Source organism: Epinephelus lanceolatus, chromosome 8 (assembly GCF_041903045.1).
Source record: "Epinephelus lanceolatus isolate andai-2023 chromosome 8, ASM4190304v1, whole genome shotgun sequence".
Classification (NCBI taxonomy): Eukaryota; Metazoa; Chordata; class Actinopteri; order Perciformes; family Serranidae; genus Epinephelus; species Epinephelus lanceolatus.
In genome coordinates this window covers 28,359,019-28,383,389 of record NC_135741.1, presented here as the reverse complement: position 1 = coordinate 28,383,389, position 24,371 = coordinate 28,359,019, and the positions used below count along the sequence as shown (strand labels likewise).

At 39.6% G+C, this 24,371-nt stretch overlaps 2 protein-coding genes across 3 annotated transcripts in view; one reads left to right on the top strand and one right to left on the bottom strand.

The window, feature by feature from the left end:
* Positions 1-250: 250 nt before the first annotated feature.
* On the bottom strand, positions 251-10,031 carry LOC117258766 (5-aminolevulinate synthase, erythroid-specific, mitochondrial). Of its 2 annotated transcripts, none has more exons than XM_033629894.2 (10): positions 9,875-10,031; positions 8,196-8,547; positions 8,003-8,098; positions 7,660-7,882; positions 6,256-6,440; positions 5,944-6,123; positions 4,906-5,070; positions 2,173-2,441; positions 1,272-1,434; positions 251-927 (listed from the first exon to the last, which is right to left on the bottom strand). In XM_033629894.2, exons 2-10 carry the CDS (start codon positions 8,524-8,526, stop codon positions 764-766), a joined length of 1,776 nt encoding a protein of 591 aa, XP_033485785.2. In that variant the 5' UTR covers positions 8,527-8,547; positions 9,875-10,031; the 3' UTR covers positions 251-763. The 2 variants fall into 2 exon arrangements, with proteins under 2 accessions (XP_033485785.2, XP_033485786.2); XM_033629895.2 differs by having other exon boundaries at positions 8,196-8,542; positions 9,875-10,015.
* Positions 10,032-11,956: 1,925 nt separating this feature from the next.
* Positions 11,957-24,371, top strand: part of LOC117258889 (N-terminal EF-hand calcium-binding protein 1-like) — a 34,010-nt gene continuing 21,595 nt past the window's right edge. The window contains exons 1-2 of the mRNA XM_033630107.2: positions 11,957-12,229; positions 22,366-22,390. Coding sequence (XP_033485998.1) covers positions 12,113-12,229; positions 22,366-22,390 — 142 coding nt within the window. The 5' untranslated portion in view covers positions 11,957-12,112. The remainder of the gene's footprint in view (positions 12,230-22,365; positions 22,391-24,371) is intronic.

Sequence of the window (24,371 nt, the reverse complement as noted above, 5' to 3'; positions counted from 1 at the left end):
TTTTTCCCAAAGCTGAACATTTTCCACTCTCAGCATTCACTGAGTGCCTTGTCATGCTGCTGGCATTTGTAACATAGTGCAAATGTGCAGCGCTTCCCTGGCAGAGAATTTTAAAAAGACACTGGCCTCAGGAAAGAATGCTTTGGTGGACACAGCCCCCTTAGTATTCAGTATCTTTATAATTACAACAAAGCAGTATATTGAATGTGAGAGGTGTATGTGAGTGGTAGAGATTCCCAAACACCACAAATTTATTGAATGTTTTATTATCCCGTATTTTATGAACCAATTAACTTTTGGCACTTGATAAATTCTTAACTAAAACAACTGATTTATTGTGGGAACGGAAACAAATAATGATAGTCATGATTATTATATGCTAAGAAGGATATTACGCAACATGACATTGAATATAGTTTAATTCAAACCATCACACCTAGATAAGAGATTCAAGAAAGTGCCCAGTGTGCAGGTTTCATGCTTTTGAAATGGAGAAGGCACAATTTTCTTTAATCATATCCATGGCAGCAAGCACAATTTAGGAAGCATAAATACAGGAAAACAAATAAATACTGGAATGTAGTCCACACCACTGACACTTAAGAATGTTTAAACCCAGGTACAATTTGATACTCATGTACTTGTCTCAGTGCATCTGAAGAAGGACCTGATTTAAAAGGATGTTGAATATAGCATTAAATTTCTACATATACTGCATGTGTAACTTGTGTTGAGACATTACATGTACTTTGGTGTTATGGTATTATGCCAGCACAGTGATGTATTGTGGTTCCATGTTGCCGAAGTAGGATTTCTCCCACTCACTCATCAGGTCAAAATGCAGCGGGCGGTCACAGAAGGTGCAGGAAGCCGTGGCTGGGCTGTTGACCAGGAGCCCTGCCTCCTGCCACACCTCCACCAGTTTCTCTGTGAATGAAACACAGAATGAACAATTAAATCCCAATATTTATTTCTCTTTTACCTCTCTGTCTTAAAACGTAATCTGTGTTTATTTTAGCCAGCCCACACTGAGGTTATAACGTCAGTTTTGTTACTAAAGAAGAACACTTCAAAGATCTCATTGTCATTTATACTGCAATGCAGTATTTGGTGACAAGTGGATGCCAAGATCCTCATATATGCTTACAGAGCAAAGAGACTCTCAAAGGACAAACATAAATCACTTGTACCAGCCAGTGTCCCCACTTAACTTGATTGGAGATTTACTAGAACAGCTCTGACCTAATTTCGGTAAGGATCCCCTCACTCACCCACAAAGTACTCCATCATGGCGGGCTTGTGATGAGGAGACGGAGCCAGACGCAGCAGCTCCTCACCACGAGGCACTGTGGGGTAGTTGATGGCCTGGACGTAGATGTTGTGTTTCTCCAGCAGGGTGTCGCACACCTTGGTGTTCAGCTCAGCGTTGCCCACCTAGAAAATGGATCATGAGAGGGGATATGAGTGGACGCTTTTATTCAGCACAATCAGGCCATGCGTGTTGAAATCAGCTCCATCACTGCAGTCGACTTGGTCTACGGAGTCAAGAGTATGCCACTGGAAATATTACAGAAGTTTCCTGTGTTTAGTTTAAATCGTGTGATACATTTTTAAAAAGTAATCACAATTTGATGAATTGAATTAGCATTTAAATGATGCGTTAAAAAACAGGATAAAGTTTTTAAATGGAATCACAAAATAAATGGTATCACAAAAAGATTAAAGTTTGCATAATTTAAATGCAAATTTAATTAACTTAGTGGCTTATAATTGCTTTTGAAAGATTATAAAGTGGATTCTAATTAAATGATGAAAACTTCTAATTATTCAGGTGGCACACTCCAGACTCATATGTTCTGTGCTGTACTTGTGCAGTCTTAGAGGAGTAGACATGAGGCCTTTTTTGCACTGCAGACATTTTGACTTCTAGTTAAATCACAGGTGTTACTGATAACATTAATCAACATTAATCAGTAACATTAACTGTCATTCAGTTCCCATAATATAATAATTCTCTGTAATAATAAGATAAACTTGTGCTTCCTAATAACTAATATTTCTCTGACCTCAAAGATTCTCTAAATACAAATCCTAGCAACTACAATAGTCAGATGAGGAGTTGGTGCAGTGAGACATGGTAGTGGAAGCAACAGTACTGCTAAACCCTCGTACCCGTATGGGGATGATGTGGCTGGGACAGTTGACCACAGGCAGGCCCTTATCCATGAGCAGCTGCCTCATGTACTTGACATTCCTCTGGTGGGCTCTGCGGAGCTGCTGCCCCTCGGGGCTCCTCAGGACCCGGACTGACTCCAGGGCTCCAGACAGGACCATCGGGGGCAGGGCAGTGGTGAAGATGAAGCCGGCTGCGAAGGAGCGCACTGTGTCAACCAGGGCGGCGCTGCTGGCGATGTAGCCTCCAACACAGCCAAAGGCTTTACCTGGAACAGCAGCAGATGGCACAGAGCATGTGAAGTGAGGAAACATAGATGGGAGGTACATTTATTTAAGTACAAATGTAATGTTTAAAATGAGTATTTCAACTTTATAGTGGTCTACTTTTTCTTTACTGTTACATTTCAGAGGGGACACATTGAATTTATACAGTATATTCACACATATTTTACAGACATTTAAATATGACAGTTGCATAGTTACAGATAAAACTATATAAAATTGTAAAATTGTAAAGGGATGGTTCAGATTTTTGGAAGTGGGGTTGTATGAGGTGCATATCCATAGTCAGTGTATTATATACAGTAGACGTTGGTCGGCTTGCCCCCAGTTTGGAAAGGTGGCAGGAGTGACAACACAGAAACTAAGTAATCTACTACATTGGACGGGGGCAGCAGCAAAACATATTTTAGCCACCTAAAAAACAATTTAAGTGTACAAAACAAACATGTACACTACATTGAGAATAATTTCACTGCTCTACCTTTTTCGTCAGGCAGCCCTTTTTGACAGCTTAATTTCGCCATCAACATCGTCATTTTGGCTCACTGAACATGGGAGCTGCTGGTCTAAAGCTGCCTCAACTAGTTAGTCTGTGCTATTGTGTGACTGAAACACCAAAGTCTCACAATAAGACAAACAAACGAACTGATAGATGAAAAGGTAGACCAGCAGCTCTTCTGTTTAGCGATGTTAAGTCCCTGTTTTTCCCATTGGACTCAATGCTTTCTCAGTGGCTTTGAAGAAATTGATATAACAGCTTCAGTAAAAAGTCGGAAATCACCATCTGATGTCAAGATAAAGCAGTGAAAATATTATGAATATAGTGTACACTTTAACTGATATTGATTTTTTTTAGGTGGCTAAAATAGGTTTTGCTGCTGCCTCCACTGCTTAGTTTTCATAGTGGTACTCCAGCCTGCTTCTCCAAACTGGGGTTGTGTGGACTGACATCTACTGTGTGTAATACACTGACTAAACTGTGCTTTGGTGCTTCATGTTGCTCACATGTCTGTGCTAACATGCCGTTCGTTGTTGGTGTATTTTTGTACTAATGCTCTGCTGTTGCTTGTTGCTTTGCATGGCTTCTCTTCTTGAGAATTTCTGTTTGTTGTAGTTATTGCTGTCTTTATGTCTTCATGCTGTCGATGTCCTGTGAATTTTATTCTTTATTGGTTTAAAAACATCTTGCCGAAGGACTGCAGTTAAAAATTAGCCAGCTGGCTAACACTGGCATATTTACAGAAATGTTGATTAATGTGCCTTGTACTATAATTAAGATACAATAAAATGACTATGGATAAGTTCCTCAAACAACCCCACTTCAAAAGATCAAAACTATTCCTTTAATAACAAGTGTTCTAATAATGATAATAGGGCCTACCGTTATATAATCAATACAGTACAGCCATTCTGCATAATGTGTACTTTTAATACATATATAGATTTTTTTTAATGAAACTTATGTAATTTTGACTCCTAATTGACTGTGATAATGTATTTTTAACATTGTGATATTACTACTTTTACTTAAACAAAGAGTCTGATTGATACTTCCTACACCACAATAATAATGCACGACATATTCTGTTGATATCGGACTTAACTTTTTTTTATTTTGAAGTCCCAAATGCTATAATTTTATTTAGTTAAGTAATATGATGAATTTATACATGATAGATTATTGTTTCTTTGACAAATTATGACATCACCATAATGTATCAGATTGCACCGTGAGTTTTGCGTGCTGATACACCACCATTAATTTGTTGTTTCAGTTTGACCTTCTTTATTTATTGCCAGGTGAACACTTGCAACCATGCCTCCTAAAGTCAAGTGTTGTAATCCAGGATTAGTGTACACCTAATGTGAGTTTGACAGGATTTTCTACCTAAAACCCTGCAGTTGTCATAAAGCTACGCACAGCACCGACTCCCTGATGATGGTGTTATCAGTGCGACCAGAGAGGGAGTAGAGCCGGCACCCGGCTGATAAAACCTCTGCTTCCTCTGATGAGGACTCACTCCTCTCCTGACCTCATTTAACCAACGCTGGGGCAGTATCATGCGTGTTGGGAGCTATTGCAGCCGTGTTGGCATATGACAGGGTCGGTAAGGGCAAGTGGCTGTAAATGGGAGTTTGGCCAAGAGACAGGCAATTAATCTAAGACAGTTTGAGGCCGTTTGCCCCGCCCTTTCAGTGCAATGGATCTTTTTCACAGCAGACATCTTCACTTGTCATAGTAGGAAAAGCACAGGTGTATTTTTGTGTATGTTAGCTCACTGGAATCTGGCACACTTAATGTTATCAGCTTCACCTGTGCCTCTCCTGCAAAGACAAGTCCAAATGTCTGCTGTGAAAAGGGTCCACATTATTTTTCATCACACCTGCCATGTGATAGGGAGGTATGATGAAACAGGCTTCCTTGTGTAGACATTTTAAAAGCCTTACCTAAGGTCCCAGAGACAATGTCAATCTTGTGCATAACATTGTCCCTCTCTCCCACTCCAGCTCCGTGGGCTCCGTACAGGCCCACAGCGTGCACCTCATCGACAAACGTCAGAGCTCCATAACGATGAGCAACGTCGCACAGCTCTTCCAGAGGACATATGGCACCTGTAAGCCCCAGAGAATGAGGTGCTATAATTAGAACTGTGCAATATAGGCGAACAGCAGGAAAGTCATGCTGCAAATGTCATCACGGTGTAAGACCTACATGTATGTGTAACACTATATTGCAAATATCAAAATCTCCCCAGCATCTATAAATTATAAGATGTTTATATCAAAACAACCTTTTTGTGTTTGTGTTTTAAAAAATCCTCCTGGATATGGTCTCAGTCATCCATTCAGTCTGCTTCAGTGTGTGCTTTATGGAGCTGTCAGCAGTGTAATATCACACAGAGAAATTGAGCTGAGGGAGGAAAACTATTTCCTCCCATGGGAGACAGTGATGAATGACAAATAATGCAAGCTGAATAAATGAAGATCATAGTAGTATAAATACTCCAAACCTGGCTCTCTCTTTATTAGCTATGAATTATGAACTTCTTTTCTCTCATTAATTTAAACATTGTGTTTAAGGCGTGTTGTTTCTTTAAATTTTTGAGATGTCTATAGCTTGTGTGCCAGTTTTATGTTTCTTTCTGTCTTTCAGTCTTGGTGCCTTTTATTATTAAAACTATAAATATTTAATGGCTTAACCGTGAGCAGGCTGTCTCCATAACCACATAGCCATCAATAAACAGTAAAAAATATAATGCATCTCTTAAAAAGACAAACATTTATATATTTTTTCATTTTAAAGCTACCGTATGAATCATATTACTCAGTCAGAGTAAATAAATATAAAGATTTACATCTCTTAGCTCTTGATTTTAATTGATTATTGTCTAAATTCTTTCTGCAAATACCACGTTTGTGAGTAAATGCATTAAAAATCTAAATAATCTCCTCTATTACTGCACAGTAACATTTCACAGCACTCACCGTCCATGGAGTGCACAGTCTCAAATGCTACTATCTTAGGCGCCTTGGGGTCCGAGCGTTGCAGCAGCTCCTCCAGGTGTCGGCTATCATTATGGCGGAAGATGAAGCGCTTGGCTCCGCTGTTCCTGATGCCCTGAATCATTGATGCGTGGTTCCCTGCATCAGAGTAGATCTCGCACCCTGTACGCCACAATGAATACACCATGAAACCAGTGGAGGTGACTTCCCTCTAAGCAGTATCAACCCTGAGATAGTATCACCTTTTCTGCAATGGTTGAAATGTGACATATGAGGTCAGAGATCAGTATTTACCTGGCAGCATCTTCGCCAAGGTGAAGAGGGTGGAGTCATTTGCCACGAAGCAGGAGGAGAAGACCAGAGCGGCGTCCTTTTGGTGCAGGCTGGCCAGCTCCTTCTCCAGAGACACATGGAAGTTACTGGTGCCTGAGATGTTCCTGGTCCCGCCTGCGCCTGCACCGTGCCTGTCCAGGGCATCTCTGAGATCATCAGAACAAAAAAATAAAAAATTAAGTGCATATACTCCATGCCGTGAAATTTTCTTTCAAATTCAGTCTCTAACATCAAAAATAACCATGCCAGGTGCTCCAAACCCAACTTACTAATAGATTTACCCCTACATGTACATAGCAAAACACAAATGGTGCAATGGCTGCAGTTTCAGGTTTGTTATTTGCCAGAGCTGTAGAATCAAGTCAGACTTGAGACTTGAGTGCCATGAGAATTGATTAACTTGAAACATTGAACATTCATGTGAAATCTGACCTGGTTTAATCTCAGAAGAATATACAAAAATCAGTGACATGGGACCTGCAGGACCACTGGCTATCTTGGCTGACATTACTGCCTTTAAGAGGCTGCGCCTTTACATCAAGATATCTAAGCGAAAATGGTTCTATGGGTGCCCATGAGTCTCCCCTTCACAGACATGCCCACTTTATGCTAGTCCTATGCAGCTTTTTGCATGCAGTATAAATGTGTTATTTTTAACCTGTTCTAAAAATGGTGTACTTGAATATTTCTGCATACTAGGGTTCCTAAACGGTCTTAGAATTGCATAAATTGTGTATGACTGGAACGCTGAGACACAAGTGGATTCAAAGAGCCCAATTTTATCCATGTGTGATGATGTTAGCCCCCACAGTAGCCATTTCATTGTAGTGAGACCATTTTTGAAACTTGACCTCACAGTATAAACGACCTACTGTGAAACTTTACAACCACAAACTGGAGACACTGAGCAATAAGAGGATGTTTGGCTTTTATAGGTGTATTGACAATAAGGAGGGTTCTGAGCAGTTTCAGGAATAGATGTGCTCGCCATCCAATTGCAGAAAAATGCAGTCCTTACAGAAATCTCCAAATCTAAAAGTTAACTTATGAGACATAAATGCGCACACTCCCATCATAATGTTCTAAACCCCTATACACTATTAATTTTATATGACGAGAAAGACTCTACACAAAGTGCTCAACAGCATCTCAAATTAATCTTCAGGTTCCCAGTTTTCAGGTCATGTATACCACTGCTATGTGGAATATACCTGCTGTCTCTCCCTAAAGAGCCCCTGTCTCGCCTTTAAGAAGACAGAAATGGGTCAATGGTGGGTCTCTAAGGGTTTAAAGGACTCCACTTTGTAAAAAATACACTATTGTTAGACCTTTAAAGCAAAATGCAGTCAGACTGTCTCCTTTTACCTGATGGCACCGAGGACCTGTGGGTGCCGACTCATTCCCAGATAGTCGTTGCTGCACCAGACGGACACCTGGGAGCCCTCCCGCCCAGAGATGGAGTAATCCTCGGCAAAAGGGAAGACTTCAGCACTCCTGTTCACGGTCTTGAAGACTCTGTACGTGTGGTCGTCCTTTTTCTCTGCAATCTTCTCAATGAAGAAGCGGTCATAGTCGTAGCTGGGGCCAACTGCAGGGGCGATAGTGTTGACTTTAAATCAGTTACAGAATCCAATGAACAGCTAATCTACTTAGGCAAATAAAGGAACATAATTTACTAGACTACATCATAAAAAAATGTTAAACTAACCCATGTTGTCTTTGAGGAGGTGGGTGACAGTGTTGGTTTGATCTGATGTTGGGAGGAGTGAATCCTTTAAACCCTTCAACAGAGAAGTCATCAAACCTGTGAAAGAGGAGTGCACCTCAGTAAGTGTCACATCTTACTATTTTGACTTGTATTCTCACCTCTAGCATCATCACAGCTGGATAAGTCTACCCACCTTCTTGGACATCCTCTTGGACTTCAGGGCTGGCTTTGACCATCCCAATCTGAGAGGTGACAAATGGGCAGCCCTTCGACACAGACACGGCCACCTGAGTGGCCGTCTGAGCAAATTGCCTCTTTTGGTCCACAGTGGGAAGTGGGTGACTCTTGGGTTTGGTGGGTGAGATGCTCAGGTTGGCAGCCAGAGTGGCCATGCCACTCACGCTGATCTGGCGAGCAATGATGGGGCATTGATTGGCCATGGACAGCAAGGCAGCTCCAGTTCTCCTCAAAGCCGGCATAGGCGCCGACTTTAGGAAGGGGCAGTGGTGAAGGAAGGCAGCCATTGTACTTCAGCTGTTCCTACTCTGAGACAGAATCAAAGAAAGGAATTTCATTTTAGTCTACACCTGTAAAACATCCAAGGCAAATGCATTATATCTGAAGAGAGTATGAATTTCATTGCAGTCAGGATATGTAAAAGAATGTCATGGATTTACTTCTGCCTTAAGAAACTGTAGCTCAAAACTTATATCCAATCCCTTATATAGTCAGGTAATCAAAATGTAAAATAAGGCTGACTGAAAGTAACAATCCTATCATAGTTTACAAAGTTAAAGATGTCCAGAGGGGGAGGAAATGTGTGTAGTGGTTCCGTTTGGCGACAGAGAGCAGTCAGTGCCTCCTCCAGGGTGCGGCAGGTTGCTGCTGCTTATCTTAACTCTGCAGGCGCTCAAGTGCTGCCCTGACAGACGTCATCAGCTGATCAAATAATCCATGATAAAACACAGCAGGGATGCATTTCTTTTCTTATACATATATATATAACTAACATTTCCCAGCTGTTAAATGTTTGTCAGACTCAGAGGTCAAAATTAATGTTGAGTGTAAAATAATCCACCAAATTATAACAAAAAGGAAACAAAAAAAGAAAAGAAAGTCTATCCAGGTTTTATTTTACACATGAGCACCTTAATGTATAGTTAAGTTTACAAACAAAGGCTGCCCATGTCCCTTCCCTCATAATCAGCTGTGGTCAGCAGATAAAGCAATTCTTGGGATCAGTTTTTCTTGTGGTTAGATGTTATCTTTAGGTCGGTCCGTCAAAGACCTTTAAAACACCACAAGTAGGTCAAAAGTTTGTGTTTATCTTACTAATGTTTTTGTTGTTGATGTTGAATATATTCAACTATTAATCACATGCAAAAAAGCCACATATCATTTTGTTAGCTGTAGCCTGTCGTATCCACACCTCACGTTTCCTCTCATTGACTGTCAGCAAAAGTCAATTAGATACAGACTGTGTGTGTATACATTTATATTCATTCATGTTGTGTGTTCTCCACTACATGGAGTAATAAAAAAAACTTACATGGACATAAAGAAGTGTCAGATTCAAATAAAAAAAATTAAGAAGTATGCTATATTTATTGCTGTATGTATAGTGTGTAACAATAAATAATGTTATATGGCAATGTATAGCAGTGTACAATAACACTGATTCTAGTAATATTTATGATAGTAATAGTATAATTACCACCGCTGCTGTTACCACTACTGAAAATCCAAATAATAATGATAATGCTTAAACGACAACAATAGCAGCAACAAGATCAATAATAATAATAATATTAATAATCATAATAATAATAATAACAATAATAATAATAATAATGAAAAAGTTGAGAAGCTGACCTGTTGACCTGCACTGAGGACGAACTTCAAAACAGCAAAAAGAAAGTCAGAGAGTGCCAACAGTTATTAGTCAGATGTTGAGGAGCATTATGCAATCAGCCTTGTTCCAACCCATCAGAGGGGTCATATGAGCCTCAGGATTGGGGGCCACCCAGGGGTGTGTGTGTATCTTTGTGTGTGTGTGTGTGTGTGTGTGTGTGTGTGTGTGTGTGAGAGAGAGAGAAAGAGAGAGAGCATGCGTGTGTGTTTATGGGAGGTGCAAAGATGCTGATATGGTTTCATTTAAGTTGTGTCCCTCTTCGTCTTGTAAAATGACTTCATGGTGGACATTTCACTCTGATGTCTGAGCTGTTTAATGACCTTTTAAAAAAACATACACATATATTCTAGTAAGTATTATAACAATTATATTTTTAGTAGTTTTTGTGGAAATTTAAACAAAAACACACAAATATTTAAAGGAATACTTGTGTTTTTCTGTCATGCGTCCACACTGAACGAAGAATCCAAAAACTGAGAAAGTAGTTGAACTCAAGTAATTGCGCAGTATAATACTAGTCTCATTTATCCAGTCATATGTTCAGCACTTCTCAAACACATGCATTGTCATCAACATCCGTCAGATTTTTAGGAATCTTGGTGTTATTTTGATCAGGCCATGCCTTTTAATCATCATGTTGGATCAAGACAAGTACCTGTTTTATTCAGCTTAGAAATATTGCAAAGCTCAGGTCTGGTGTCTCGACCTGAGCTACAGATGATTATCCATGCTTTTGCGTCCTCCCGACTGGACTACTTCTAAACAAATCTTCTCTGAATCGCCTACGAATAATCCGGAACGCTGCTGCTAGGTTGTTAACCAGGTCCAACAGGTCAACCCACATCACATCAACCCCATTCACTTTAAGATTCTTGTTCTCACATATAGAGCCCTCTACGGCCAGGCACCTGAATATATTAGTGACCTCCTCTATCCATATATTGTCAGTAGGTCCCTTAGGTCTTCAGCAGAGGACCTACTGGAACAAAAGGTCATTGTGCCTTTTAAGTAGCTCCAACACTTTGGCACTTTCTTCCATTACATTTACAGTCAGCGGTCTGTTTAGAAATTTTTAAAAACAACAACTGAGGACCTATCTTTTCAAAATGGCCTTTGCCCCACCCTTAATTGTCTAGTGCTTGTTATCGTGGTATGTTTCTGTGTGAGGCCTCACTATCCTGTATTTGCTCTATGTTTTACTTTATTTTTGTCACTTTGTTTGTTGTTTTTGTTGTATCGTCTTTGTTTTTACTGATTGCGTGTTTTAGTGTTTGATTGACTGATATTTTTTGAAGCACCTTGTAAATGTCATTTCTGTGAAAGGTGCTATATCAAAAAATGCTATTGTTATTATATTAGCCTATATATTTTCACTAAAAGCTAAGGCTACTATTTAAAACACTCCTGCATGAAGTAACTTGCTTGCATGAGACTGTTTATGTGGAAGTGTTTTGAATAGTAAAGGTTTGTTGAAAAATGCATGTGTTTGGGAAGTATTGAGCATATGACTGGATAAATGAGACTTGGATTATACTGCATGTGTGAGTTTGTAAATGGATGTTTTGATATAGTTTTGCTGTCAAATGTGGTCACCTATGAGTTCAGTTCATCAAGAAAATGAATTAGTTTTTTGGATTCTTCGTTCACCACGGAGGCATGTGGGACAACTAAGGTTTCTTAGGGGGAGTAATTAATACACAAATGATCAGAAAGTCACCTGTAATCACTTTAAAGTTCATCTGGGAATATAATAAGAATATTGATACAGTTTCCAGTGCAAGTCTTGAAATAATATCTCAGGAGATAAATACAGCCTGTCAGCTCGAGCTTCTTTGTTCAGCTGTTGTCTGTGAAACTCACAGCCTATAATTAACTGTTTCTCTGTCAGTGTGTGTGTGTGTGTGTGTGTGTATGTGTGTGTGAGTGTGTGTATGTGTGCTCTCACCAGCAGATGGTGCATTTTTATGAATCGCTCACTGCCGGTCGTGTAGAGGCGGAGTTTTCTGTGCTACTGTCGACGTGCATTCGGCGGGCAGCAGGCAGAGGGCAGCAGGCTGGGTCCATCTCATCCCTACTGGATCACAGGAGCAACATCATCATCCACCATCCAGCCTGACAAGGACAACCCCTCCCAAAAAACACACAGGGACAGGACAATATTTTGATTTTAAAAAGGAAATCGCATCGAAAGCGGCAAGATGCTGGCCTGTACGGAGATGATCACCATGTGTCTTCAGTCTGCAAAGCACGAATACTTGAGGAAACAGCAGGAGCTTGAACACAACCAAAATCAAGCCATCTCTCTCTTTCATGATGTGAGTATACAGTGGTTTTGTGACGTTTAAGTGCCTTCAAGATTCACCCTCTTGTCATCTGTCATTAATAGAAATCCTTTAGAAATATGTCCATGATATGTTTTGCTCACGACCACCTCTCAGAGGGTCGTGTTTCAGAGGCGCAATATGAGTAACACACCGTCATCCTGCTCTTTATGAATGGTTCACATTGTAAGCCTCCCATTCACATCGGGCTTGATGTGCAGCATTATGTAAGAAAGGTGAGTGCGTGCCCATTAGTGCGTGAATGACAAAACAGATGCCACAACACAGTCATCTGACATACAGCTGCTTTGATTCATTCATTCATTTCATTTAACCTGCAGAGCTTTGCAATGTTTTCATGTAGTTGTTTTACTTGTTTTATATCACAATGAGGCTCATGACATTGGTTGTAGCTTGCATAGTGTCTATATTAAACATGATATGGTATGAATTTTTAATGAGCAGCCTTCCCCCCACACAGCTCCAATCAAACACACAAAAATAGATGTTAAATGTTGAATAATTTAATCAGGGTTTTGATTGCACGGTTGAAAGAGGGTTGGATTTACATGCACATGAATGTTTTCTAACTCTGCTTTTTGCTATGATATAAAAAAAAATAACAGGTGATCCCTCCACATAAAAAACAGCACTACTAATGCAGTGCAGTATCACAGTGTATTTAGAATCATTGCTTGATGTTTATGGCTGCCCTGCCTCTGGTTTACTGAGGGCACAAACACAAGACAGTGTATTAGAAGCATCATTTCCCAGCCTTAGACTTCCTGACAGCTGGCTGTAAATAAAATTCCCCAGTTTCCTCCAGGCAGATTATTGGTCAATGAGGGGAACATTAGACTGCAGCAAGAACGCATTTGGTTTAAATGCAGTTAGCATCCATTCTCTCCAGCCCAAGGCTGCCTCACATTTCCTCTCTGAACCTATTACAGTAGCTAATGGATGGTCATTTATTCTTTAACAGCTGCAGAAGTTAAAGGTGTGATCACTAGAGGGTAACTTATCCAACATCATTCACATGCACTGTTGTCTTTCCTCATTTGTTCCTTTATCTCGTTGAAGAAGTATTTCACTGTTGGAAATAAAAAGTAGGCTGTCTGTGCAGTAGAAAGACACAAATTGGTGCTATATGACCAGAGAAAACAGAGAAAAGGCGCTGTGGCATTTGCTTTTCGTCAAAATGTAGAAAACCTACAACTACCAGAATGCATTGCGCCACACCAACACACCCGCTGGTGAGTGACGTATCACGGAAAAAAGAAAGAAGAGGAATAAACAAAATGGCAGCTGGCTGGTAACAACATTTACAGCTGAAACAGTGAGCTTGAATATGTTTCTGAAACTATTTTTACGTGTGAAATAGCAGTAACGTAATTGTGGTTCATATTTTAGCAGCGCTGCTTAGATTTACAGCTTGAGGTCGGTGTTTTAGCCTCCATTTTTACCATACAAAAACAATATGGCGCCCGCTTAACTTTCACAAATTCTTGTAGCTATTACAGTCAAAAAGGTGCACTAAAATGTGTCTTAAAATATTTTAGGAGTGAAATAGGCAATACAATAACAGAATAATGGTTTATATTCGATCAGCATTGATTTGTTTTGCCATTTAATCTGAGTTTGGTCTGAGTTTCTTGTGTCAGTGGCGGTGTGTTGTGTAACTTGTTAGCTACGAAAATGCGTAAGTAACATCACAATCTGTCTGCAAGGTTAGTTGAGAGATAAGCAGGGTGATGTGGGTGCTGGTAAGATGGAGGGTAGTTTATCACAGTTCCTTTGCACATATTACCCACATCATCAGGATACAAAGCTGGCTGTAAATCTGCAAAGTATCTTTTTTTTTAATACCTACGCATAGACTGTATAAATAATGGACGTAGTCACCGTGACGTCACCCATCCGTTTCTGAAGAGTGGATTTGAAGCTCAAAATACTCGGCTCTGGGCGTCGCCATCTTGGCAGTGCCTGACTCCGCCCAACTCCCGGACAATCAAAAATGGGCAAAGAGGCGGGCCAAAGGAAGCCTGGTTGCCTAAACACGCCCACCTCGCTCGACGCTACTAAGTTAGCTAAGGCTAACAAGCTAGGCTAAGAAGCTACGAGGCTAACAAGCTACGCTACTTTGGCAAGCCCTGTGGTGTCGGCTTGGTGCCGCTTGGTGCCAGCTCCTTCACGAAACTTGAGGTAAGTTGAGTCTACCTGAAACTAACGTTATACAACAAATCTTGAAACAATGATTCAGCTGTTATTCAGATTACACAATCTTAAAAAAATGCTTCAACATTTTTAAATATAGAACGTTAACTAACGTTAATTATGGTAACGTGACATTGATAAAAGTCGAAGGGGACTGAAATGTATCTGTAACGTTAACGTTACTGTTATCAACAGTGCATTGCGAGATTATCATCTAGAACATGATAAAGAAATGTAGAAATTGTGAAAGAAAGGCAGTGTTATAGTTGTTACAAGATGTTAATTTCTTTCAGTACATCACCAGTGTTGAGGTCATGGCCACTTGTTAACGTTACGTCTCCACCACGCCTGCTACACACAGCAGAAACTCTAAGTACCAGTTTTGGCTACTTGACTTTAGACAGCTAATATTACATTGTCTTCCAAGGACAGAAAGAAAGCATTTAAAAGACTGTCATCTACATTTTGAGGTGTTGCTCCCTGTTTTATTTTATCCTACAGATGTGACGTAATAGTATTGTCAACAAAAAGAAGTGATTCACCCTTTATAGTTAACTTTCTGTTTTTAATTACCTCAAGCATTTATTACACTCATTTTACTTTCATATGCACAGTGTGGAGCATTGGTGACAGCTATGTCCGGCGTGGTGTCCAGAGAGCTGCAGAGACCTTGGGAATCACCCTCAGCATGCTGGGCGTCCGTGTCTGCTGGTTAGGTTGGGGTGGACTGCAGTGGAGAGGCCTTCTCTCCTTCTTTTCCCACTCCCTGCGAGGAAGAGCAGCACCAGATGTCCTCATCATCCACTGTGGCGGCAATGACATGGGGAAGGTCAGCAGTGTCAAGCTGGTCAGCATGATGAAGGAGGACCTGCACCAGCTTCACCTCCAGCATCCTGGCATTAAGATAATATTTTCTTCATTGGCCCAAAGGTGCAGGTGGGAGGCTGGTGGCAATCCAGCAAAGATTGATAAGGCCAGGAAATGTGTTTACAGTGTTATGGCTACATTTGTTCATAGTTTAAATGGTGCCATAATTGAGCACCCTCACATCAGACATATTCATCTCACACCTAGGAGAAATTATATGTTTTTAAGTAAATTAGTTAATTGTCTTAAAGACCACCTCCAAACGCAGTAAACTGCTTACAGTTGGCAGTGTTACTGCTTTTGAATTTGGCCTTTAGGACACATTTTGTTAGGCCTGAACATAGCCCAGGCTGTCAAGGCTAATGTTGAGTTTTTGATGTTCATCTATAACTTGTTTAAAGTTTCAATAAATTCTATTTATATTTGCACTCCTTTTGTCTTTGTTACTGACTGAATGTTGTATTTCACAATGAAATCTGACTGTCAATTTGTCAAGGACAAACAAAGCATACACTACAGATAAAACATTAAGCATTAATGTTTAACATTGTCACTGACAAAAAAATAAGCAGTCCATTTCTGTGTGGGCCTGATTATTTTAACTTTGTACTTGAAGATAACTAAGCACCTTATACCCAGCAGCAGAGCCTGAGAAGAGTTTTTGTTTGCTGCTCTGTTAGAAGTCTAGTTTTAACACATTAGAATGAGACTGGATAAAAGGGCTCAAAGTGAAAAACAAAGAATTAGCTGGACACAATAGTTTTGAAGCCCCCAAGGAGGTATCACTTGTTGCTATGTTGCCAACTCTGAGAGGGTCTTCCTCAGGCAAAGGTATTGTGACGTTTTTATAGTGAGGCAAACAGAAAGATAATCAGCCAGTTATGTGTTGTTGTTTTTTTAGCCTCACTATATAAGCCTCAATACCAAGCAATACCCACAGAACCTTCTCATATGTCACAACGTCACAAATAAATAATACCTCCTACGGGACTTAAAACTATTCAGTGTGCAGATATTTCCTTGTTTTTCACAAAAGGAGAATTGTTTCTTAGTGAAATTTTCTTCATTTGTCTTAAAGAAATGTTCAAACAAAACCAGCACATAACATCAGCTTTTCATTTTTTTTTACATTCTGCTAAGATAAATGCAAACTTGGGTAAATGTTAAGCCATAAATGAAAACATTAAGATACCATTAATAACTATTATATTTTGTTAATGGTTTAAATCATCACTATATTTCCAGTCATCACAGGAAACTGATGAATGACAGCTTTAAAAAAATTAGCTTTTACTCTAAAGTAAATTTTGTCTGATCCATTTTATATAAACAAAAGTTATAAAAATTACACAAACAGTTTAACAAAATTAAGTCAAAGCTTGCATTTATGAAAACATCCATATTAAAAGGTTACAAAAAGTACACATGAAATAAATGAAAAGATTTATAACAGTAATTATAAAACCTATGAATTAGGACCCAGTGTCATAATTTGCAAAATCTTAATTTCTTGTGAAACAACCTCTTTACTGTGGAGTAAACATCACATTGGTCAAGGCGTTGTAACTTTCCACAAGTGTCCTACATGAGAGAAAGATGACAGGTTAAAAACACAGGTAGAAAACATTGACTACAGCCTGTCTTGGTTAAAAGCCCACTCACCACCAAAATGATCTTATTGCTGAGTAAGTGGCTGTCATTCATAAAATAGTTTTGTGTTTAAGTTCTGTAGATATTTGACTTTATATTTGAATGTGATTTTAAATTTAACAGTGTACTACCAAGACAAATGGAGTATGAATGTACAGTATGCAATTCATCCACATTAAAATAATTGTTGCTATCAAAAGGAAACTGAACTGTTCTCAAAGCTCACTGCCACTGTGGAATCATGCTATGTTCAGCTGTCTCATTATGAGAACATTTTATTCCATTGGTTCTACACAGACTGTGTGTGGGTAAAAAGGTAGTAATTCTCACTTTGATAAAGGGTCTTTGCATAAAAGCCACTAAAATGTTAAAGTTGGTAAATACATGTCATGTTCCTTGATTGATAAAATCTTCATTTGGCCTTTTGCATCAGGGGAACACTAAACTGCACTGGTGTGTCAGTAATTTCACCTTATCAGTAATTGTACAGAGCAAGCTGTGCCCTAATCGAGTACTTAGTAATGTATGACAATTAGTAATTTATGTAATGCATTTAAATGTATTATGCACAATAAGTCATCATTCATCATAAACTAATAAGTTTCTTGACTCTTTGTGAGGTACTGTATGAAAAAAGGTGTCTTTATCCTGGAGTCAGTGCTGAAGTGATGACTCTCAGTGTTCACTGCACAGATGGGAAGTCTTGTTCGGAGTCCAGTTCTGTCTCCTCGTGTTGAGTGTCCACTGGTCCAGTCTGTCTGGGTCACCTAGAGGAAAACTTTACACAGACAAATAGATATTAAAAGTAATATATGTGTTAGCTACCTACTTCACAGACACCTTTACATGCAAACAGTACAACTTAAATTACTTCAGTGTTCAACAGATCATAATCAATTTATTTTAGCAAAACAAAAAGGTGGTGGCCATCACAGTCCCCATATCCTGTCTGTGCATTATCTATTGTTGTGTAACTACATGCCTACAGGCCTATATCATACACTAATCTTATTAATATTTTATATGTGACAGTCAAATGTCACATTAGTTTTTTTTTAATTACGTTACACACCTTATTGTAATTTCACACAGTTCGCCACTTTTTAATTTACATAACGTTACACAAGTATAGCCTTAATGTTACGTTAACGTTACACTGCTCATATGACAACGTTAACATTGCATCACGTTAGCTAACTAACGTGGTGGACCTTTATTTTCAAACCTCACACAGCCTCAGCCTTTTGTTCAAAATATTCTCTCCCTAAATGCCTAAATCCTAACACTTCTCTGTCAGGCTCTGACGTCGATGCATCCCCGGACTGGCGTCTTGCTCGAAGGCTAACCGTTAGCTGGCTGGTTAGCTAGTTAACGAGCTAAGCTTGTGTTGTATCATATTGTCTGTGGCTCTGTAACTTGATGTGGATGTTGCTGCTGTGATACAGGTCGCACTTGAAAATGAGACCTCCGGTATCAATGTGATTTTACATGTATTAAATAAAGGCTTAATAATATAATAATAAGCTGACAAGCTAGGTGGTGACCGCAGACACCGATACACGCTGCTGATAAGCTAGGTGGTGACCGTAGTGACCGCAGACACCGATACCCGCTAATTAACATATAAACATAAATAAAATAATACTAGAATTTCCGAATTTCACTTACCGAAAAACCTGGAGCACAGACTTCTTGGACGGTCTGTTGGTATAATTAATCGAACAGCAAGCCATATTACTCCAATATTTGCCTGAAAAAATATCCAAAAGGCACAAACACGGCTGAGAGGACAGGTTCAATGCCTTGAACATGGGCACGAATTGGCTGAGATGACGCCGAGCAGACGGCCGAGTCTGAGCTCAGCTCCGCCGAGCTCCGCGCAGCGAAGCCAGCGGCTAGTTAGCATGCTAGTTAGCCACCCGTGATGGTGCGACCTGTCACTCAAAGTGACCACGCCCTTAATTATGCGCAATTTCAAAACTTAATAACATTTAAACGGAAGAGTTAGAAAAACATCACCCCCCCCCCCCCACAGTTGCCATGAAAGGGGAAATTAACTATAGAGACCAAAACCATTTTTTGTACCAGGCTGTAAACATGTTTATTTCTGCTCTAAAGTTGGGCATTTTAACATGGGGGTCTATGGGAATTGACTCACTTCCGGAGCCAGCCTCAAGTGGACAGTCAGTGAACTGCAGTTTTTGGCACTTCCGCATTGGTCTCACTCGTCTCCCCCGGAGGTTGGGGCTTGTACCTAAGCCATGCTGGTGCTCACTCTCATATCATATCAGGAATTTACAGGAAATTGAGCCTCACTTGTGCTTTCCTCCCTCTACACAGACTCATCACAGCTTTCTTAGCTTGAGGAGGCTGTCAGTGTTTTCTGTCTCCGTGTCTCAAAAACAAGCTATTTGTCTATATATATAATTAGACAAGCTGAAGGACTTATTGTTTGATTTAACCGACTCACAGTTGTGTGAAGGCTGTTAGCCTTTACGTCTTTGAGAAGTATTGTGCTGCTCTTTTTGAGATAACAGTTATCCTGAGCGGCTGATGGGAAGCACTGTGGTGCTTTTCATACATAATCGAGATGCTGTAGATGTTCAGAGGGTGTCAGTTACTCCTACTGTAGTTTTATTGTGTTCAATAGGAGTCGGTGTGATATATCAACAAGCCCACGGGACTGGCTGAGATAGAAATTACGATCACGAGCAGCATCCATGTGGCTAATACTACTTCTGGTAGATCTTCATTGGCTCCATCGACTCCCCCAACCTCCCACTTAACAGCACAAAGGAGGAATGGAGGCCAGTAAATCTCCTTCTCAGGTTTCTCCTGAGCCGACGCTTATTGCTCTCAATTTGTTTCCCAGATTTTATGGAGCAGCTCCCGGTTGGCTTCCTCTGAGGTGTCTTCGACAAATGCTTGCATCAGCACTTTTACAGTTTGGGGGTATTTGACAGTGATGGCGCAGCCTCCAGGTTTTACACCATTACCTGCATCCAGAACTAGTCATCATGACTGCATGTCAGTCCGGAGGTGTTAAAGGGTGATACAATTTGTTTTTCACGGTCTAGTGCATTCATTTAGAATCCTTTATACAACTAAGTCGACATAGCAGCTTGAAAAGCTTTCCTGCAGCTGAAAGGTATTAATAGTTTATGTGGTGACAGGCTATTTTATGGAGTCCTAAGACCTGACAGAGGGCATTAAAAGATTATCAGAGGAGTCCAAAATGTGACTGAGAACATCAATACTTTAATATAAAGCTTTATACTTTTCCTTTAGTTGGTATTTTTTCTGTACTAATAGCACTAACTGTATTTTTTATTGATGTATAAAATTTTATTTCTGACTACTCTGATAAGCTTTTATTGCTTTGAGTCAGTTTCAAGGCTGCATACTTTTCTAACTATCCATAATTTGTTTTTAGTGATTCATAATATACAGACCACTTACTACTGCATTTATTGTTTTTATTGTTTTATATATTTGAGATATTCATAGATAACAGCTAGGTTTGCCTTTAAGATTAACTTTTTATTTTCTGTTAGTGTTTGTATGAAGTTTAGTTTGGGCTGTAAAGTTCTCTTCAGCACACCAGTGTTGTCAAATATAGCGATTTATTGATACATATCGATACGGAATATTATAATGTTTTATGACTAATTTTCTGCAGTATTGATGCACTGATGCCAGCCAGGCTTTCTTGCTCTCTTTTATCATTAATGTTTACCACAGTCATTCTGCTGTTATCTGCTACTAAACCAGAACAGAGAAGGTGTTGTTTTCATGTCTTTATTTTTCCATAAAAGAAATTAATTACATGGTCTCAATGCCAATTTCCCCCATGGTATCAGTAACAATATCAAATATTGACATTTTTGTGTTGTATGAAATTAAAAAATTCCAGTGACATTGTGACAACACCACAGCACTTATCTTGGTCATAACCATTTATGAAACAATTGTAAAGGGAGCTTTAGAAAAAATACTTGTTTATGTAATGGGTGTTTGTTAAAAAAACAAGTGTTTTGGCTGATAATTGGTATTTGTATTAGCCTCAGATTCAAGAATCAGTCTGGCTCCAGCTTGAATCTACTTCCCTGTTTACAGCCACTGGTTTCCATTCATGTCTGGATCACATCAAAGTCCTCTAGCTGACTCTTGAATCTATCTTGAGGTGTGCAATCCTTCATAGTAAACATCACATCTGCATTAGCTTTTGCCCGTTTCACTTTATTGTTTTGAGGCAAGGCAGTGAAGACTTTCTGAAATCGAAAAATAATGCATTAACATACAATAATAGTGTAACTTTTATATGGACAAGAGCAGACTTGATGGTTCACTGTGGCTAATTATACAGTACAAAGTGAATGACTCTTATAATATACACAGTATTTTTTCAGACAATGCTTACCCTTAGATTTTTTTTTAATTCTGATATTTGACTGTTTTTTGAGTGTTTTCATATATTTACACAAGTCAACTAGTTTTAACTTCTCTTTAAACATCAGGGAAATTATTTGTTGGGAACATCCCTACATAAAGGCCTAGCGTTTTCCAGGTTTCCAAGATGTTCAGTGCAGTCTTCATTATTCTGTACGTTCAATACCATCCAGTCTCGTATAGATTTCTGTGAGGCTCAGTGGCTGTGTCTTGAATAGAGGAGGTGATGTGTGCAGAGCATGTCCAGACCTTCACACCCTAATGTGCTTGAAAGGTGACAGCTGGATGTGATTGCACTGCTCACCACAGTTAATCAACTAGCTGCTGGACTCCATTGGTCCACACAAGATGATTGGGCAGGAAATAAATAAAAAAAAAAAACCACTCTGAAATGAAAGAGGTGCCACCCTGATCTCACTCAAAAAAACTCACACTACACCAACGGATCTGACTTCTCACAGGCTCGGTGTTACGCTGCGATGAGGCTGAAGATATCAGTGATGATTTTATAACCGTGTTCGCAGCATCAATCAGTGAACACAAAGGACTGTTTCTTCCTGGTTGTAGGTTTTGCAGAAAACCGGTGACACATCTTAAAGCAGCATGATCGTTCTCGATGCCCTGAGAGGAAAAAAAAATCATAAAAGCTATTATTTCAAAGCTCCACACGGGTGCACATAATGTTAGCATTTCATTTCCTGAGATGTCTCTATTGTTATTGAAATGTGGAAATTACAGCTCCTCCTGAATGTTCTCCTGTGCATGAAGAAAAAAGAATATGCCTGAAAAAGTCTAATACAGATGGATTTCCTCACAGTGTTCTTTCCCTTAATTGCTCATAACTTCAAATATTGTTGACACATGTATTTATTTTGTTCCACTGCCTTTGTCATTTGTGCCTGTCTGCAAAGCTGAAAAAACTTTAACATGATCCTCTCCTCTTATTGCAGATATTCCGCCGGGCAGACAAAAATGGTGAGTAAGCAAAATATGCATCTAATTAGATTATACGGCAAATTATAACTTAATTAAAAATCTCTTTGAAGGAGTTGTTGCACATTAAAATTAGACACAGCAGTGACACATTAAAAAAAAAAGGGAACAAGTCTGATGACCCTGTTCAGACGGGTGACCTGTTTTGGCTCTGAGGGGATTTATCTGACTCGTGTGGCTCTTTCTGTTTACTGCCATCTTTGAGAGATCCAAGAAGGAAGGATATAAATAACAAAGGTTAAGTGCAGCTGCATCTTTTTAGTTTCGGGATGTGATTGGATTTGACAGGATGAACTCCATGCAGTGCTCATCTCAGTGATATCTAATAATATATCCTCAGCAAGACTGCAGTAATCATGCTATGCAGTCACTGTGGCCTCAGTAGAAAATCAATTTTTTAAACTCCAAATGGTACAAATACACTGAAGACTTGTACCTAATGTGATTTTAATATATTCCCCCCTGCAAACATATCACTGTTAGATTTGATTAATGTGTTAGAGTGTTACATTTAAATCAACTCTTTACTTCAAAGAACCCTGCCTGAATCATCTCATGGGAAAACACAGGGCGTTGAGCTCTGCTTGAAAAAACAGTGCTGACAAATAGAAAAAATGTTGTTGCTCTTAATTTTTTATTCATGCGCTGCAACTCCATTTAGTGGAATGTAAAAAGGGGCGAGAGATTAATGCATGCACTGCAGAGTATCGATGAACTCTGATCAGTTTCCTCAGGAGGACGGTGAAAGTGTTACATAAGAGCAGGATTAATGATACAACATGAGCAGAGGTTGTCTGGGGTGCCTCCCGCCTCGTGTGGAGATATTCAGATACAGAAAAAAATTGTGAATTATGAAGGAGCCCTTGAAAGATGTTTTTTTTTTTTTGTGGCTGTTGTGAAGAAAGTGTAGAAAATGGAAAAAGAGGGTGCGTGGTTGTTTATTTCTTCAAGTTGTGTGTCCTCAGGCGATTACTGTGTGAATTAGTGGAACACAGTGGCTGAAAACACAACAGTGGTGTGACATCATAATGAAAATAGATGTAATCTCCATTGCAGTAAGTGAAGTGTTTATATTAAATGCTTTCTGTGAAGCCTCGAGTCGTCTCCTCCTCCACCCGCCGCCCTCCAGCGCTCACACAAAGCTTTTATTTTTCACTCTTTGTAGAAAGACGGAAGATAAAGCGAGAGGAGAGAACTCATGTTTGTGGTAGCTATCTTCAATTTGCAGCTGAGCTCCGCTTGGTTCTCGTCTTCATGAATTCACTGAGTCGTGCACCCGAGAGGAAAGTGCCTCCTACCAATCAGCACTGAGTGGGCTGCCATGATACGCTCCGAGCACTGCGGATTTACCACATAATGAGGGCTGGCTACCAACCCACTACACTCTTATTCCTCCACGCTGTTGTAATGAGGAATTACAGCTCTTTTAAGCAATAAAACAATTGTATGAATACAAAAACATGAAGTAGATACTGACAGCTTGTACTCAGCAGCCGTGTGCTGAGGTCACTTTCTAATGCTGCTGCACACTGAGCTCAGAGATGTGGATGAGGATTTAATCAATGGTGTTAGAATCCAGTTTTTCAGTGTAGCTCTGATTTGTCATCAGGGGAAAAAAGAGGTGTGAAAAACACTGATAAGTAAGCAACTAGATTTTGTCTTTTAAAATAAACAAACTCATTTTGTCAAGTGTGATAAGTCACACATTTGCCTCCAGGAGTCTTCATAACAGACTAAAGTGTCATCATCTGAGCTGAATCGTTAAAAAAGTGGGCTGAATAATGATTTGTCAACGAGGCAGTTGATGGGTTTCACACACAGCGCACCACTGTTGTTTTAATTATTATTTTCATGGTATAGAAAAATAGTTGTGAGGTGCTTAGGGTAGTTTTACTTTTTCTCTCTCGACACTCCAGTAATAAGGCTCACTGTGAGCTTTGTGCCGCACATACTTGCAGTTTTT

Bases quoted from the DNA above. Each gene is read 5' to 3' on its own strand.
- LOC117258766 (XM_033629894.2), bottom strand. From the start codon at position 8,526: ATGGCTGCCTTCCTTCACCACTGCCCCTTCCTAAAGTCGGCGCCTATG. The intron at 2,442-4,905 runs GTAAGGCTTTTA...CTGCTGTTCCAG, and splicing joins CATTGTCTCTGGGACCTTAG to GTAAAGCCTTTGGCTGTGTT. The intron at 928-1,271 runs GTGAGTGAGGGG...TTTCATTCACAG, and splicing joins CATGATGGAGTACTTTGTGG to AGAAACTGGTGGAGGTGTGG.